Source organism: Ostrinia nubilalis, chromosome 2 (genome assembly GCF_963855985.1).
Source record: "Ostrinia nubilalis chromosome 2, ilOstNubi1.1, whole genome shotgun sequence".
Classification (NCBI taxonomy): Eukaryota; Metazoa; Arthropoda; class Insecta; order Lepidoptera; family Crambidae; genus Ostrinia; species Ostrinia nubilalis.
This window is the reverse complement of record NC_087089.1, coordinates 11,632,997-11,646,500: the sequence shown is the minus strand read 5'-3', so window position 1 is coordinate 11,646,500 and position 13,504 is coordinate 11,632,997. Positions and strand designations below refer to the sequence as shown.

The 13,504-nt window shown below is 48.7% G+C and overlaps 1 protein-coding gene across 1 annotated transcript in view; it reads right to left on the bottom strand.

The window, feature by feature from the left end:
• LOC135078706 (E3 ubiquitin-protein ligase TRIP12) overlaps positions 1-13,504 on the bottom strand; it is a 68,409-nt gene that overhangs the window by 24,576 nt on the left and 30,329 nt on the right. Inside the window, exons 15-28 of the mRNA XM_063973257.1 lie at positions 12,805-12,975; positions 11,454-11,628; positions 9,741-10,126; positions 9,470-9,635; positions 9,242-9,427; positions 9,101-9,181; positions 8,460-8,638; positions 7,781-7,975; positions 6,864-6,993; positions 6,701-6,776; positions 6,208-6,383; positions 5,149-5,320; positions 3,810-4,002; positions 1,350-1,528 (exon numbers count right to left, since the gene is read on the bottom strand). Coding sequence (XP_063829327.1) covers positions 1,350-1,528; positions 3,810-4,002; positions 5,149-5,320; positions 6,208-6,383; positions 6,701-6,776; positions 6,864-6,993; positions 7,781-7,975; positions 8,460-8,638; positions 9,101-9,181; positions 9,242-9,427; positions 9,470-9,635; positions 9,741-10,126; positions 11,454-11,628; positions 12,805-12,975 — 2,465 coding nt within the window. The remainder of the gene's footprint in view (positions 1-1,349; positions 1,529-3,809; positions 4,003-5,148; positions 5,321-6,207; positions 6,384-6,700; positions 6,777-6,863; positions 6,994-7,780; positions 7,976-8,459; positions 8,639-9,100; positions 9,182-9,241; positions 9,428-9,469; positions 9,636-9,740; positions 10,127-11,453; positions 11,629-12,804; positions 12,976-13,504) is intronic.

Here is a 13,504-nt window from a genome sequence, read left to right as displayed (position 1 = left end):
GCTTTAGAATGTTGATATGAAAATAAATCTGAGAATTCAATAACATTTCTTCTATTTTAAAATGAGACGTAACTTGGTAGACAAAGTAGGTACATAAACGACATTGCGACATTCCTTTACCTGCGAAATAAAAATTAGCGTACTAAAATCATTCGAAATGTTGCATTGTCATAATAAGAAGTTGCAAAAATTTGGCATGTGGCACGATCCCGTTCGCACCACTTTGCACTGTGCAGAAGCGCCGAAAGATCGCGACACCGGCCGTCGGCTCTTCTTTGATTTAGTCGTTCATATGCTTCGTGCGTGATCGGTGTGTTTTCCTATCGTTTAACTACTTTCGAAAGCTTTGTGTTTTGTGTTGTTTTGCTACAATGGCAATGTTTTCTAATTCCGAATATTATGAGATGATGTTGTGTGTGGGTCCAGCTGATGGAAATTTAGTTCAAGCCCGTGAACTTTATCGGGAACAGTTTATCGAAGGTAGACCGGCGGCTGACCAGCGACGGCTTCCGTCGTATCAGTGTTACCTTGATATGGTGACACGTCTCCATTTTACGGGCTCTTCATCGATCGGGTTCTAGTGGACGCCCGTGTCGTCACGGGTGATGACGGGTGATGGGATGACGGTCACGTCATCATCATCCGTGAACCATAATTTTGAATGCTTGTTGTTTTGTTAACGACGTGCGTGTAATTTTTTTCTCCGGCGTAGGTATTAAATAATACCTAGTAATACTAGGCGCACAGAATGTTTTATGAGGCGTGGCCGGGGGCGTGAACATAGAAAGTTGCTCCTGGTCACCCCTGGTCACTCCTGGTAGGACAATGAACCCAAATTAGTGATGGGAATTTTTATAATCGATATTTTTATTTTACATAAATTTACCCGAAATTAGAATATGTCGCTATGATTGTAAGAAATTAACAAGGGACTCTTTATAGACGTTTATTAAACACCCTTCAGTTATTAGGGTTTTTTTTGAAACACCCTGTAGATGACTATATTTATGGCTACTAAATAAGGAAATTACACTTTCTTTACTATTAACTACATAAAATATTTTCGCTATTATTCATTTCGCGGCTCAATTCACAATGTGTAGCCATTTTAGAAAGTTAAGATTTACAGCCCGTTTCCTTTTATTTGAATCAATACAATCCCGACAAAAATATCATAAGTAAATTTTTAAGGCTGAGTTGCACCACCTTATTTTAACTGTGACTATAACTGGTGTTTTTTGTATGGAGTTTGACTAACTATTGACGTTGTTTATGTTAAAGTAAGATGGTGCAACCGAGCCTAAAGCTGTAGCTAGGCTATCGACCATGACATAAAGGTGTCAACTCACTCCGGCACGAGCGGCATATCCGCGAAGACGTGCAGGAACAAACGCAGGCGCGCCTCGACGGCCGCCACCAGGTCGTCGGGGTCGCGCGCGTCGGGCTCCTCGCGCTCCGCCCCCGCCTCGGGCTCCTCGCCGCCCGTCAGGAACTGCAGCAGGGCGCCTAGTACGCCCGAGTGGTTCACCTGGAATGGTGGAGGTTCGATAGTGTTATACAGATCAGCGTGTGCGCAGGCTCACGATTGAACACGGTTCATAGTGATGCGCAAGCACGAAACGAAAGCCTGTTATAGCGACAATAGACTCGTCGAGACACCCCAGGTGCAACAGTAAATGCAGGAGAGCTTGAGGCTATTGAGTGTAGCTCGCTCATCCTCAGTGACATGTTGGTTTTTTGACAAAAGGTCTCTCCTCAGAGAACGCTACGATAGTGATCAGTGTCTCAAGCAAATTCGGATGAGAGTGTACTTAACATAGTCTCATTATCTCAGCCATAGGACGTTCACTGCTGAACATAGGCCTCCCCCAATGCTTTCCATGTTGCCCATGTAACATAGTCTACTGCCGGCATAAGTGAAGTAGTTTTGATGAATGTGGCTGTCGCCCTGACACGATAGTGTCTCCTGGCTCCATTCTTCAGTTAAGGCTTCTCCAAACAGAACGCGTACTTAGCACGCGTTAGACCGTTAGCGTTAATGGACAGTTTCATGTCAAACACAGCGCTGGCGCCAGCAATACGCAACGCTCTGCCGCAGCGTTAGGATAGTTTTTTTTTTTTTTTTATGCATAACAAGGCAGGTATTTGACCACAATCGCACCTGATGTTAAGTGGGATGCAGTCTAGGATGGTACATATCTGCCCTGTAAGTGCCTATTCACTCTCGCCTTGAAGAGGCCCGGATTATAGTTTTCGGGAAAGACAGCAGCAGGCAACGAATTCCAGTCCCTAGCAGTTCGCATTATAAAAGAGTCATCGAAACGCTTAGTGCGAGCTGGTGGAATGTCAACAATATAGGGATGGTACGCTAACCTGCGTCTGGTTCCCCGATGATGGAAGGGGGCTGGTGGAATTAATTCATGTAATTCTTTCGCACATTCTCCGAAGTGTAGCCTGTAGAAAACCGATAGGGATGCTACCTTACGGCGATGGTCAAGTTCCTGGAGCGCCGCTTCTACAAGGGTGGGGCTGTTTGTGTGTGTAGTGTGACGAGGTTCTACATTCTACCAATACAATTCGGCGCTATAGCACGTTAGGTTAACGCTCTACGTCGCGAAAGTACGCGTTCTATTTGGCGAAGCCTTCTTATTCGGTACGCTCTTGGCAGAGCGGTCGTGGTCACGTTGAGGCGTTGTTGACATCGGTTGTAGAGGCGGATACAACTATCCGCACGATCTCCCTCCATCTCTTTCTATTGGCAGTCTGTCCGGTGCGGTGGTGGCGAAGCCTACAAGTAGAGTATTCATGGTCGGTGTACTGACCTCGAAGGGCGAGACGTCGTGCATGGTGAGCGTGGGATACAACTATCCGCACGATCTCCCTCCATCTCTTTCTATTGGCAGTCTGTCTGGTGCGGTGGTGGCGAAGCCTACAAGTAGAGTATTCATGGTCGGTGTACTGACCTCGAAGGGCGAGACGTCGTGCATGGTGAGCGTGGGATACAACTATCCGCACGATCTCCTTCCATCTCCTTCTATTGGCAGTCTGTCCGGTGCGGTGGTGGCGAAGCCTACAAGTAGAGTATTCATGGTCGGTGTACTGACCTCGAAGGGCGAGACGTCGTGCATGGTGAGCGTGGGATACAACTATCCGCACGATCTCCCTCCATCTCTTTCTATTGGCAGTCTGTCTGGTGCGGTGGTGGCGGAGCCTACAAGTAGAGTATCCATGGTCGGTGTACTGACCTCGAAGGGCGAGACGTCGTGCATGGTGAGCGTGGGATACAACTATCCGCACGATCTCCCTCCATCTCTTTCTATTGGCAGTCTGTCTGGTGCGGTGGTGGCGAAGCCTACAAGTGGTGTATCCGTGGTCGGTGTACTGACCTCGAAGGGCGAGACGTCGTGCATGGTGAGCGTGGGATACAACTATCCGCACGATCTCCCTCCATCTCTTTCTATTGGCAGTCTGTCTGGTGCGGTGGTGGCGGAGCCTACAAGTAGAGTATCCATGGTCGGTGTACTGACCTCGAAGGGCGAGACGTCGTGCATGGTGAGCGTGGGATACAACTATCCGCACGATCTCCCTCCATCTCTTTCTATTGGCAGTCTGTCTGGTGCGGTGGTGGCGAAGCCTACAAGTGGTGTATCCGTGGTCGGTGTACTGACCTCGAAGGGCGAGACGTCGTGCATGGTGAGCGTGGGATACAACTATCCGCACGATCTCCCTCCATCTCTTTCTATTGGCAGTCTGTCCCGTGCGGTGGTGGCGAAGCCTACAAGTAGAGTATTCATGGTCGGTGTACTGACCTCGAAGGGCGAGACGTCGTGCAAGGTGAGCGTGTCGCGCAGCTGCTCGAGCGCGGCGCGGTGGTGCGGCGGGTGCGGCAGCGCGGCGGCCAGCGCGGCCAGCTGCTCCAGCGCGCCCGCGCCGCCGCCCAGCGCGCCCCACTCGCGCTGCAGCCGCGCCGCCGTCCACTGGATCCATTCGCGGACCTTCTCCCTGGGAGACAGAAGACGATCAGCAAATTCACAAAGTTTACGTGACGATAGTACCAGAGTAAATACAAATGAGTAGGTCATCTTCATAGAAACGCACGGGCGCGGTTTGTATGTGAGCGCGCCAACACGTATGCGGCGCGCACGCACACACTGACAAAATTTAGCGGGGATTAGCGGGGAGCCAGTCGTGGTTGCGTCGAATTTTGTCAGTGTGTGCGTGCGCGCCGCATATGTATATTGGCGCGTTCACATACAAACCGCGCTCGGTGCGTTTCTATGAAGATGATACTCATTTGTATTTACTCTGATAGTACACAGATCCTTGCCGGATCTACGTAACGCTGGCGTCGCGTCGTCCATTGACTATACTGCGCGGGTTAGTGACGGCGACGGCATCTCGCATCTCTTTTTATCACAGTGTTGCTGCTAGTGACATCTCGTCGCTCAGTTCTTTGTTGCTCTATTCCACTAGGTATATTATTTTTATGGCTGATTCATGTAGTTTACGTGACGCTAGTGAGTCTTTGGAGCGTCGTCGTCTTGCCAGCGTCTGCGCAGATCCCTGCCGGATCTACGCAACGCTGACATCGCGTCCATTGACTTCTAGTTAACTCACAAAGTTTACGTGACGCTAGTGCATCATTGGAGCGTTGTCCTCTTGCCAGCGTCTGCGCAAATCTCTGACAACGCTGGCGTCGCGTCTTTTATTGACTATACTGCCCAGGTACTGGTAAGATGACGACGCTCGAAAGACGCTAGTGTGGGGATCAAAAATCCTGGGAATGGGGAGTTAAACTGCTGAAAATATTTTCATGTCAGCTGAAATGTTGACTACACACCCGTAGTCGCCACGTAACGTAATCAAGTGTACTGCTAATGACAATGTTATTGTGAAAAAAAATAATGATGTTTCTTTCTGCAAAAAGAAGTTCATTCCTGGACAAAGACTTTCCTTAGGGATATACATAACGACCGGTCCTTTGTTGCCTGCATCCAGGTACTTCTACGACCTTCCCTAGATCGTCGATCCACGCCTGCTACTTTGCGTTTTTCGGTCCGTGGTCATCACTCGAGAGCTTTAACTCGAGCTATATGTTCCACCTACAAACACTATTGTACTAAAATAAAAAATATTCAAAATACTGACTTGTTCTGCACGCTGAGCGTGGCGGAGGAGTGCGGGGAGGCCAGCAGCGAGTCCTTATGAGCATGCGGCGCGCGGCCCCAGCGCGACGGGTTCAGCGACGACAGGAAAGACGACGTCTTGGACGCCGTGCCCGCGCGGCTGCCGGAGCGGGCCGCACCGGGGACGTTGGAAGCTGTAGATGAGAATTAATAAATTAACGCCCGTATTCACAAACATTACTATGCGGTCTCACGGTGCGCTTGGACGCTTGTATTTCACGCATTTCCCTCTACACCATCGTTAAAGCATTCTACTAATGATATTTTTGACATTGTGCGCCTTTGACTTTCCGCGCTTTTGACTATGTGCGCTTTTGACATTCCGCTCTTTTGACAATTTACAATCGTTTGTCATTTTGCGCTTTTGACCTTATGCTACTAAACGACGCACAGGGTGACAGACACATGAACCAATCACAGAGCTCTATACAATGATGTGCGTTCGATTTGCAACTTCACTTAAGCAAGCATCGATTGTGAATACGGGCGTAAATTGCAGAGTTTGCGCATCTCGGAGTTTCAGTAATTTGAAGCGGAGGAATTGCCTGACAGAAACCCCTGATGTAAACTGTAGGCAATAGTCCTACTCCTAGTCTATTGCCCTTACGCAACCTATCCACGCTGAATCTATGTACTTTTGACGACGTTATTTTGCAAAGTGAGTCTCTCGATCTCTAAAGGAAATCTCAAATGTCTCACTTGTTTCTTAGGGCTCAGACACATCTTTCTATTGCATATTTAAGTACGCATTAATTTCAAAGATAAAGATTATTTATTCACCGAGACAAGGTAATACAACAAGTTAGATGTTGAAATAGATACAGTGCAGGTTATCTCACCAGCAATATCAAAAATGACATATCTTCACAAGGTGTACATATGTTCACTTCTATCACTAAGAAAACGTTCTTATTTTCACTAGGATACCTGTGATTTAGACTGTAGTGGTATGTGTAATCCAACAAAGAAATAAATCGCCAAAGGAATGTGATCCTTATGTGAACGCATTAGACTAACTTACCGTGCGTAGCGGGCTGGTGAGCGTGCGGCGCGGGCGCAGCATGGGCCGCGTGGGCCGGGTGCGCAGCGTGCGCTGCGTCATCACGGCGGCGGGCGTGGCGTGCGCCGGCGCCGCCGGATCGCTTCACGGCGCGCTTGCGTTTCAACATCTCGGCTAGTTGCAAGGGACTGCCGGACCTGATACACGAACAATAAGTTAACATTTGAAGATCGGTTTAGCGCTTTGTAATAGCAGTTTCTATTCATGCCTTTACAAAATAACAATAACGATGGAGATGGCAGATGGCCTGCCAAGCGTGGAGATTATGGCAAAACCCTCAACTAAAGTGGAGGAGGCTGCAGTTGAGAGGAGTCCAGCAGAGGACTGTAAAGGGCTGTTGATGATGAAAATAACAAAGTATGTTTATACACGCTATCTGACCTTAGTACAAAAACTTTCCTCTGTCGATTAAAAATATAAATCAGTGCCGATGTTAAAATGCTTTTAGACAAACCTGTGCACTGTGGTCGAGGCTTGTTGATGTGAAGAGGCCGAAGCCGGTCCTGGTTCTGGAGAATCAATGCTGGGTGCTGTATAACAAAAATAACAACCATTTTAATACCAATATAAATCACATTAACATTCAATTTGTAATGCTAATGGAAGTAAAAACTTACGCAAAGTAGCCGCGACGAATGAGCTCGAAGCGGAGAACGCCAGAGACAAGTTGTGATCGAGGGACGTAGCGGAGGTCGAGGCCGGCGGGGAGGAACCGCCGCTGGATCGGACGCTCGTGTTGCTTGTGGACTGTGAATAAAACAAAACGTTAAATGAGCATTCCAACCTCACATTTCATATACATTATAATGTTTGACATATTTTCCTCTTTAGCGTAATGTAGATGACCCACGCTGAAATGTCCCACCAAACTCAATGACAGGGGGGCGCTACCATCGTTCAACTATATGGTTTCCAACATGGCAAAAATTGGAACCAGCGATCCGGTATTGACGGTGGCGCCCCGCTGTCAATGTCATCGATAGGACAGTTCAGTATTTTGGAACTATAGCAGTGTGCTCCGGATGATAACTGTCAGAACTCGTAAAATGTATGTATTGAGGAGTGGGTTCAGTCAGTAGTCCAGAGACGACGGATATCAAACTCAAACAATCTACTTCTCGAGTCAGCAGTTCGATGTCGAAATATTGTCTACTGTCACCTAACTTCGATCTCCCCCTATGTACTTCTGATTAATTTCATTGTGGGTCCAAATGACACTAACTTTCCCCCGGGACAAACTTGACCTTCACTTGTTGGGTTTTTATTGGCGGTCAAGCTCTAGATCCCGGCTACACAGGAGTTGCAGCGGTGGGAATAGTCCCGTTTACTGTCACCTAAAACTTGAGTGTAAACCAGATCCAAACCGCACTCAATGGTCCACTTCACGAGTGCACAAGAAAGGCTGCAGTGCGAGAGGAATGGCGACGGATTGTGAGACTTGCCACCGGACCTGGTGTGACGACCACGACCACTCTGGTAAGAGTGTAGCGACGAAGAAGAAAACATGAGTGAGCTAATAGACCTCAATTCTCACCTTGTGCTCAGTCTGCCTCGGCGTGTGCGAGTGTGCAGCGAGCTGGGCTACTTGGTGCAGCACGCCCTCGCGGCGGAATTGCACCGCCATTTCTTCCGGCAGACGCTGCATCAGTATCTCAGCCAGCTGCAGAGACCCCACCACTATGCGCAGGTCGCTGGACGCCATCATGCCCGCGATGTGCGACGATATCACCTGGGGAAATGTGAGTTTTAGGGAGAGATGTGGAATGTGCTGTTCGGAGTAGACTTACTATCCTGCAGCGGTATTGCATCTATGAAATAAATTGGCATTAATATCATATTGATTATCTGAGACAAACTACGAAACAAATCACAATAATGGCCGCGCATTCAATTTGTTATTTTCACTGCGCGTCATTACACCAAACAACAATGACTATGACTACATATAAAATATTCATTTCATACGCTTCTAGGTACTCATACTTGGCAATACGTATTCGATTCTTTACATCGCAAAATCAACGACTCCCGAGAGTCGTAGACTAATTTTTATTAAGATAAGTATTGCCAACCGAACAGTTGTCCTTTAAAAACATCAACTACCTACAAGTACAACTAACTCAATTCAACACTATCAACTCTGTCATTAATATTCGAATGTGAACCTTCAAGAACTCGGATCCTTCGGTCCGCGGGGTCTCATCGTCCCGTACCTGCATCTTGAGCACTTGCCGCAGCAGCGGCGCGTCGGCGTAGTACACGCAGCGCAGGATCGCTTTCAGCGCTTGAGAGCGCACCGCGGGCCCAGCGGAACTCCAGTACACCTCGTGGAGAACGGCTAGGAGGGCCCGGGCGAGGAGCGGGTTGCTGCGGACCATGGCGATGCGGGGATCTGTGAAGAACTAAAGCGTTAAGTCGAGGCCTTTGACGTGACATGGGGTGGTGACACAATAAGTTGGCTGTTTAAGATATGACACTAAAAAGCCGAATGGGATAGACGAGTGATCTAAGATTGTATTGTGGTGAACTCCAAACATTGTGGCCGATGTTTGTTATAAGCCACGAGCATAACATGTAGCTAGCAATCGAGATGGCAGCAGATTTCTATGACCATATTGATGTTGAAATGGTAATGCCGGCGTGGGCGTGATCAAGGGCGCATCAAGGGAGAATGCGTACGTTCCATGAGCGGGCGCATACGTAAAGTTCAATATGCGGGCGATACACGTACCTTGATCGAGCACATACGTACTATGAACGTGCTCTACGTACCATGAGTGTGCTCTACGTATTATGAGCAGGCGTATACGTACTATGACCGGGCGTATACGTGCCATAGGCTAGCAGTACGTACCGTGAGCGGGCGCGTGCGGCGCCGGCTGGTCGGCGCGGGCGGGCGGCGGCGCGCGCTGCACGGGCCGCGCAGTACACGTTCCTTGCGGGCGCGTACGTACCGTGAGCGGGCGCATACGTACTATGAATGAGCTTTACGTACCGTGAGCGGGCGCGTGCGGCGCCGGCTGGTCGGCGCGGGCGGGCGGCGGCGCGCGCTGCACGGGCCGCGCGGTGCCGGTGTGGTCGTTGAGCTGCTGCATGGCGGTGAGGTCACGGTGTAGGAGCGGCCCGGCGTGGTACACGTTCCATAGGCTGGCAGTACGTACCGTGAGCGGGCGCATACGTACTACGAGCGGGCGTATACGAACTATGAGTGAGCTTTACATACCGTGAGCGGGCGCGTGCGGCGCCGGCTGGTCGGCGCGGGCGGGCGGCGGCGCGCGCTGCACGGGCCGCGCGGTGCCGGTGTGGTCGTTGAGCTGCTGCATGGCGGTGAGGTCGACGGTGTAGGAGCGGCCCGGCGTGGTACACGTTCCATAGGCTAGCAGTACGTACTGTGAGCGGGCGCATACTTACTATGAGCGTGCGTATACGTCCTATGAGCGGGCGTATACATACTATGAGCGGGCGTACACGTTCCGTAGGCTAGCAGTACGTACCGTGAGCGGGCGCGTGCGGCGCCGGCTGGTCGGCGCGGGCGGGCGGCGGCGCGCGCTGCACGGGCCGCGCGGTGCCGGTGTGGTCGTTGAGCTGCTGCATGGCGGTGACGTCACGGTGTAGGAGCGGCCCGGCGTGGTACACGTTCCATGAACGGGCGCGTACGTACCGTGAGCGGGCGCGTGCGGCGCCGGCTGGTCGGCGCGGGCGGGCGGCGGCGCGCGCTGCACGGGCCGCGCGGTGCCGGTGTGGTCGTTGAGCTGCTGCATGGCGGTGAGGTCGACGGTGTAGGAGCGGCCGAGCGTGGTGAGGCACACCTCCTCCTCGCCCGCCGCCGCGCCCGCCTCCAGCGCGCGGCTCTCTGCCCACGAGTAAGAACGCCACACGCCTGTAGGTTCACAACGGTTTTAATTTGCATTCGCTAACTAAACTCCAGTTTTTAATTTGCACAGCGTTTTGACAGAAAAATACAAGCATAGCTTTAGTTGTGCTGTAGCTGTCTTTTCACGTCATATGTTCTAGAAATTTTCGCTGCAAATGTTAGTGCACTGTTTAAAATTAAAAACCAGAATACATTTTCAAAATTACTTAATTATTCTTAATTTATCGTACAATAGTCCAATCAAAACTCCATTTCAAATTTTATTTATACAACCTTGTCAAGTTAACTGCGCACCTCGCTGCAATGCGACTCTCCTAAGCACCTTCTTGCCTTCGCCTGTCCGTATCAGAGCGTCGATGAGACGTCACGGCCGCCAAGTGGGCAGTTAACTCGACCGGGTTGTAGTTACCAATTTATATAGGAACAATATTTTGCTACCTCAAAATGATTGTTACACCAAGAGTTAACAGAATTTTACACCGGGCGTACCTCTATCGTCCCGCCACTGCCAGTGCGCCGAGAGGTCGGCGGGCGCGGCCCAGTGGCCTAATTCACGTATTTTGACAGTCAAGATCTCGCTGACGTTCAGAAGTCGTCCAATTAAAAAACGGTTCTAAGTCCGTATTCACAAGGGTAATTTCGATAGAACGATTACTCGATAGGATCGCATTCAGCTATTTGTTGTCGTTGAAGTTTTGTTACGTGAAGGCTACGGGTTGTAGTTAAATACCAATTAATATAGGAACAATATTTTGCTACCTCAAAATGATTGTTAGTATGATCAGGCCTGTTCATCTCCGCGAGTTTACATCGAAAACAAAACACGCACGATGGCCCACCTATAGGATACTATTCGACAAGGCCTCACATACGAGCGACATTGACTCACGCACGCGTATTCTTGTGTATGATGGAAGACAATAAAGAAAATGGTGTACTAATACTGTGCAGTATTTAACTGCCTAAATAATAATAAAAACACAGAATGTACTTTTTTAAGTTGCCTCAAGACACTGAGAGGTAAATAAGTGGTTAATATTATTCATGATAATTCATGCTTAATCATGTATTTCCTCCGCCATTTTCTGCAGTTTGGCACCTCACGTCACACATCATTTTACCGAAGTCAGCCCTATGGGTTCGGCGCAGTATCTATCACTGACGTTTGTCAACAAAATGGTGCTTGACTCTTGAGACAAGCTAAAATACACCATATTGTTAATGACATTGAGCATACATTTTTTTAAATACCTTCGCGAAGTAAACCTTCTGTACGTAGTACTTATTATTATTCTGTGGTATGATTTATAACAAAATTGTATACCGGGCGTACCTCTATCGTCCCGCCACTGCCAGTGCGCCGAGCGGTCGGCGGGCGCGGCCCAGGGCCGGTCGAGGTGCGCGTCCACGGCGAAGATGCCGTCCGTCGGCAGCCGCGGCATCAGCTCGCCGATCAGGCACGTGATCTCGTACAGCTCCTGCGGCAGGCGCGGCAGCAGCTCCACTTGCTGAGATGAGAGGAGTAACATTAGGAAACGATCACTGACATTTGTTTATTATTTTATCATAAGCAATGTAGAATATACAAGAGGTAAAGAAGAATGCTTCAATTACACTCGACATCAAATAAATCGCACCTCCCGCGACAAACACTTTCAAACGAATGCATCCCCACTTCCCACTTATATTGGCACCATTTAAAAGCCTAGTTCTAAACTTCATTTCATTCAAGGAAAGGTTTTTACACCAAAAATGTGTCTTTAGAAGAAAAAAATAGGTAGTTACGCTTGAGCCAACTTTTATGGCTATAAAACTGTTAAATTGGGATTAATCCTTTTAAAGAGGACACGTGAGTTCATTATTTGGTTTTATAACCATAAAAATTGGTCTAATTGATCCCAGAGGTGAGCCCAAAGTGAGGTCCTTTTTCAAGCCACATTTATGGTATGTGTTAATCGTTTATTAAGAAATTAAATGTGTTTTTCTTTAAGTTTATTTATTGGTCTTTCAAATAACACCAATATTGTTGGGGCACCATGATTGTGTCCGAAGAAAATCTTTAAAGTTCGCGTCGCGGAAGGTGCGATTTATTTGATGTTGAGTGTATTTGTAAGATTGGTCAAGTCATAATAAATGACGTCAAAGATGATTACAGCGCTTTGTCCGCTCATAAATGTATCTCAAATGACTACAATGCCCGGTTCCACAGAACCTTATTTGCTCTCGAGATGCTCCTTTGTTTTGGTTTTCCTTTGTCTCTGGTATTAAAGTGTGCGCCAGCGCAGTTCCAGCTACCCATTTCCGTTTTTTCTCTTGCTCTCATCAAATGGTGAGAACGAGACTACATGACCGGAAATGGGCAGCTGGAACTGTGGCCGAACAAACAGCGCAGGGGCGCGACGGGTTTTCACGCACGCGGCGGAGGACGGGTACATTACTAAAGTCCGGTCGCCGAGCACGTAGAATTTCGTCCAATGACCCCAAGCTACCCATCCTTATCGCTCGCGCGTAATTATATTGCTGTTGCGACTGTGCGACGTGCGGCCGCAGTGAGTGTGCGAGCGCGACAGCAATATAATTACGCGCGAGTGATAAGGATGGGTAGCTTGGAGTCTTGGCAGACCGCAAGCCGCCCATGCAAGTTTTAGCGTAGACCCTGGCAGTCGCATGGTCCATTCACATACCTCCTGGTGCATGGAGGAGCCGGTGCCGGTGAGCAGACACAGCAGTGTGTCGGCGATGGAGCGCTGGTGTAGCGCGAGCGCCAGCTGCGGGCACGCGGCACACATCACCCACAGCAGCCGCAGTACAGTGATGAAGGTAGCACCCGATATCAGCGGCGGCTGCACGACCAGCTGCAAAACAATAGACAATTTGACACCATTCCCCAATAATTCGAAATCACATATTTTCTAAAAAAGACATTTCTTTCATGTTTTATAACTTAATAAATTTAAAATTACCTGCTAATTACGATTTTTGGTCGCATTGTAATTGAAAAAAGTAGTTTAATTGAGTTGACAAAATAGTGATGTCACTTGCTTGTAGTGCCATACAAATTCTATGGGAGAGTTTCGTTTTGACATTTTTAAAAAGTACGTCAATGAGGGTTTTCGCGAATGAAAGATCCGCTAGATGGCGGGACGTGGATGTGGGGTCTGACTGCTGCGTGATTGGTGGATTTTGACATATCTGTCAATGTCATGTCAAAAATAACCAATCATGCAGCATTTGGAACTCGCGTCTACGTATTGCCATCTGGCGGATTTTTCATTCGCGAAAACCCTCGTTGATTGGTGGTGTCAACACGTCTATTTGTTTTTATGTCTGGGAAAACGTGATAAAAAGTTGCCCTCATAACATATGATTGATAACCTTTTATCT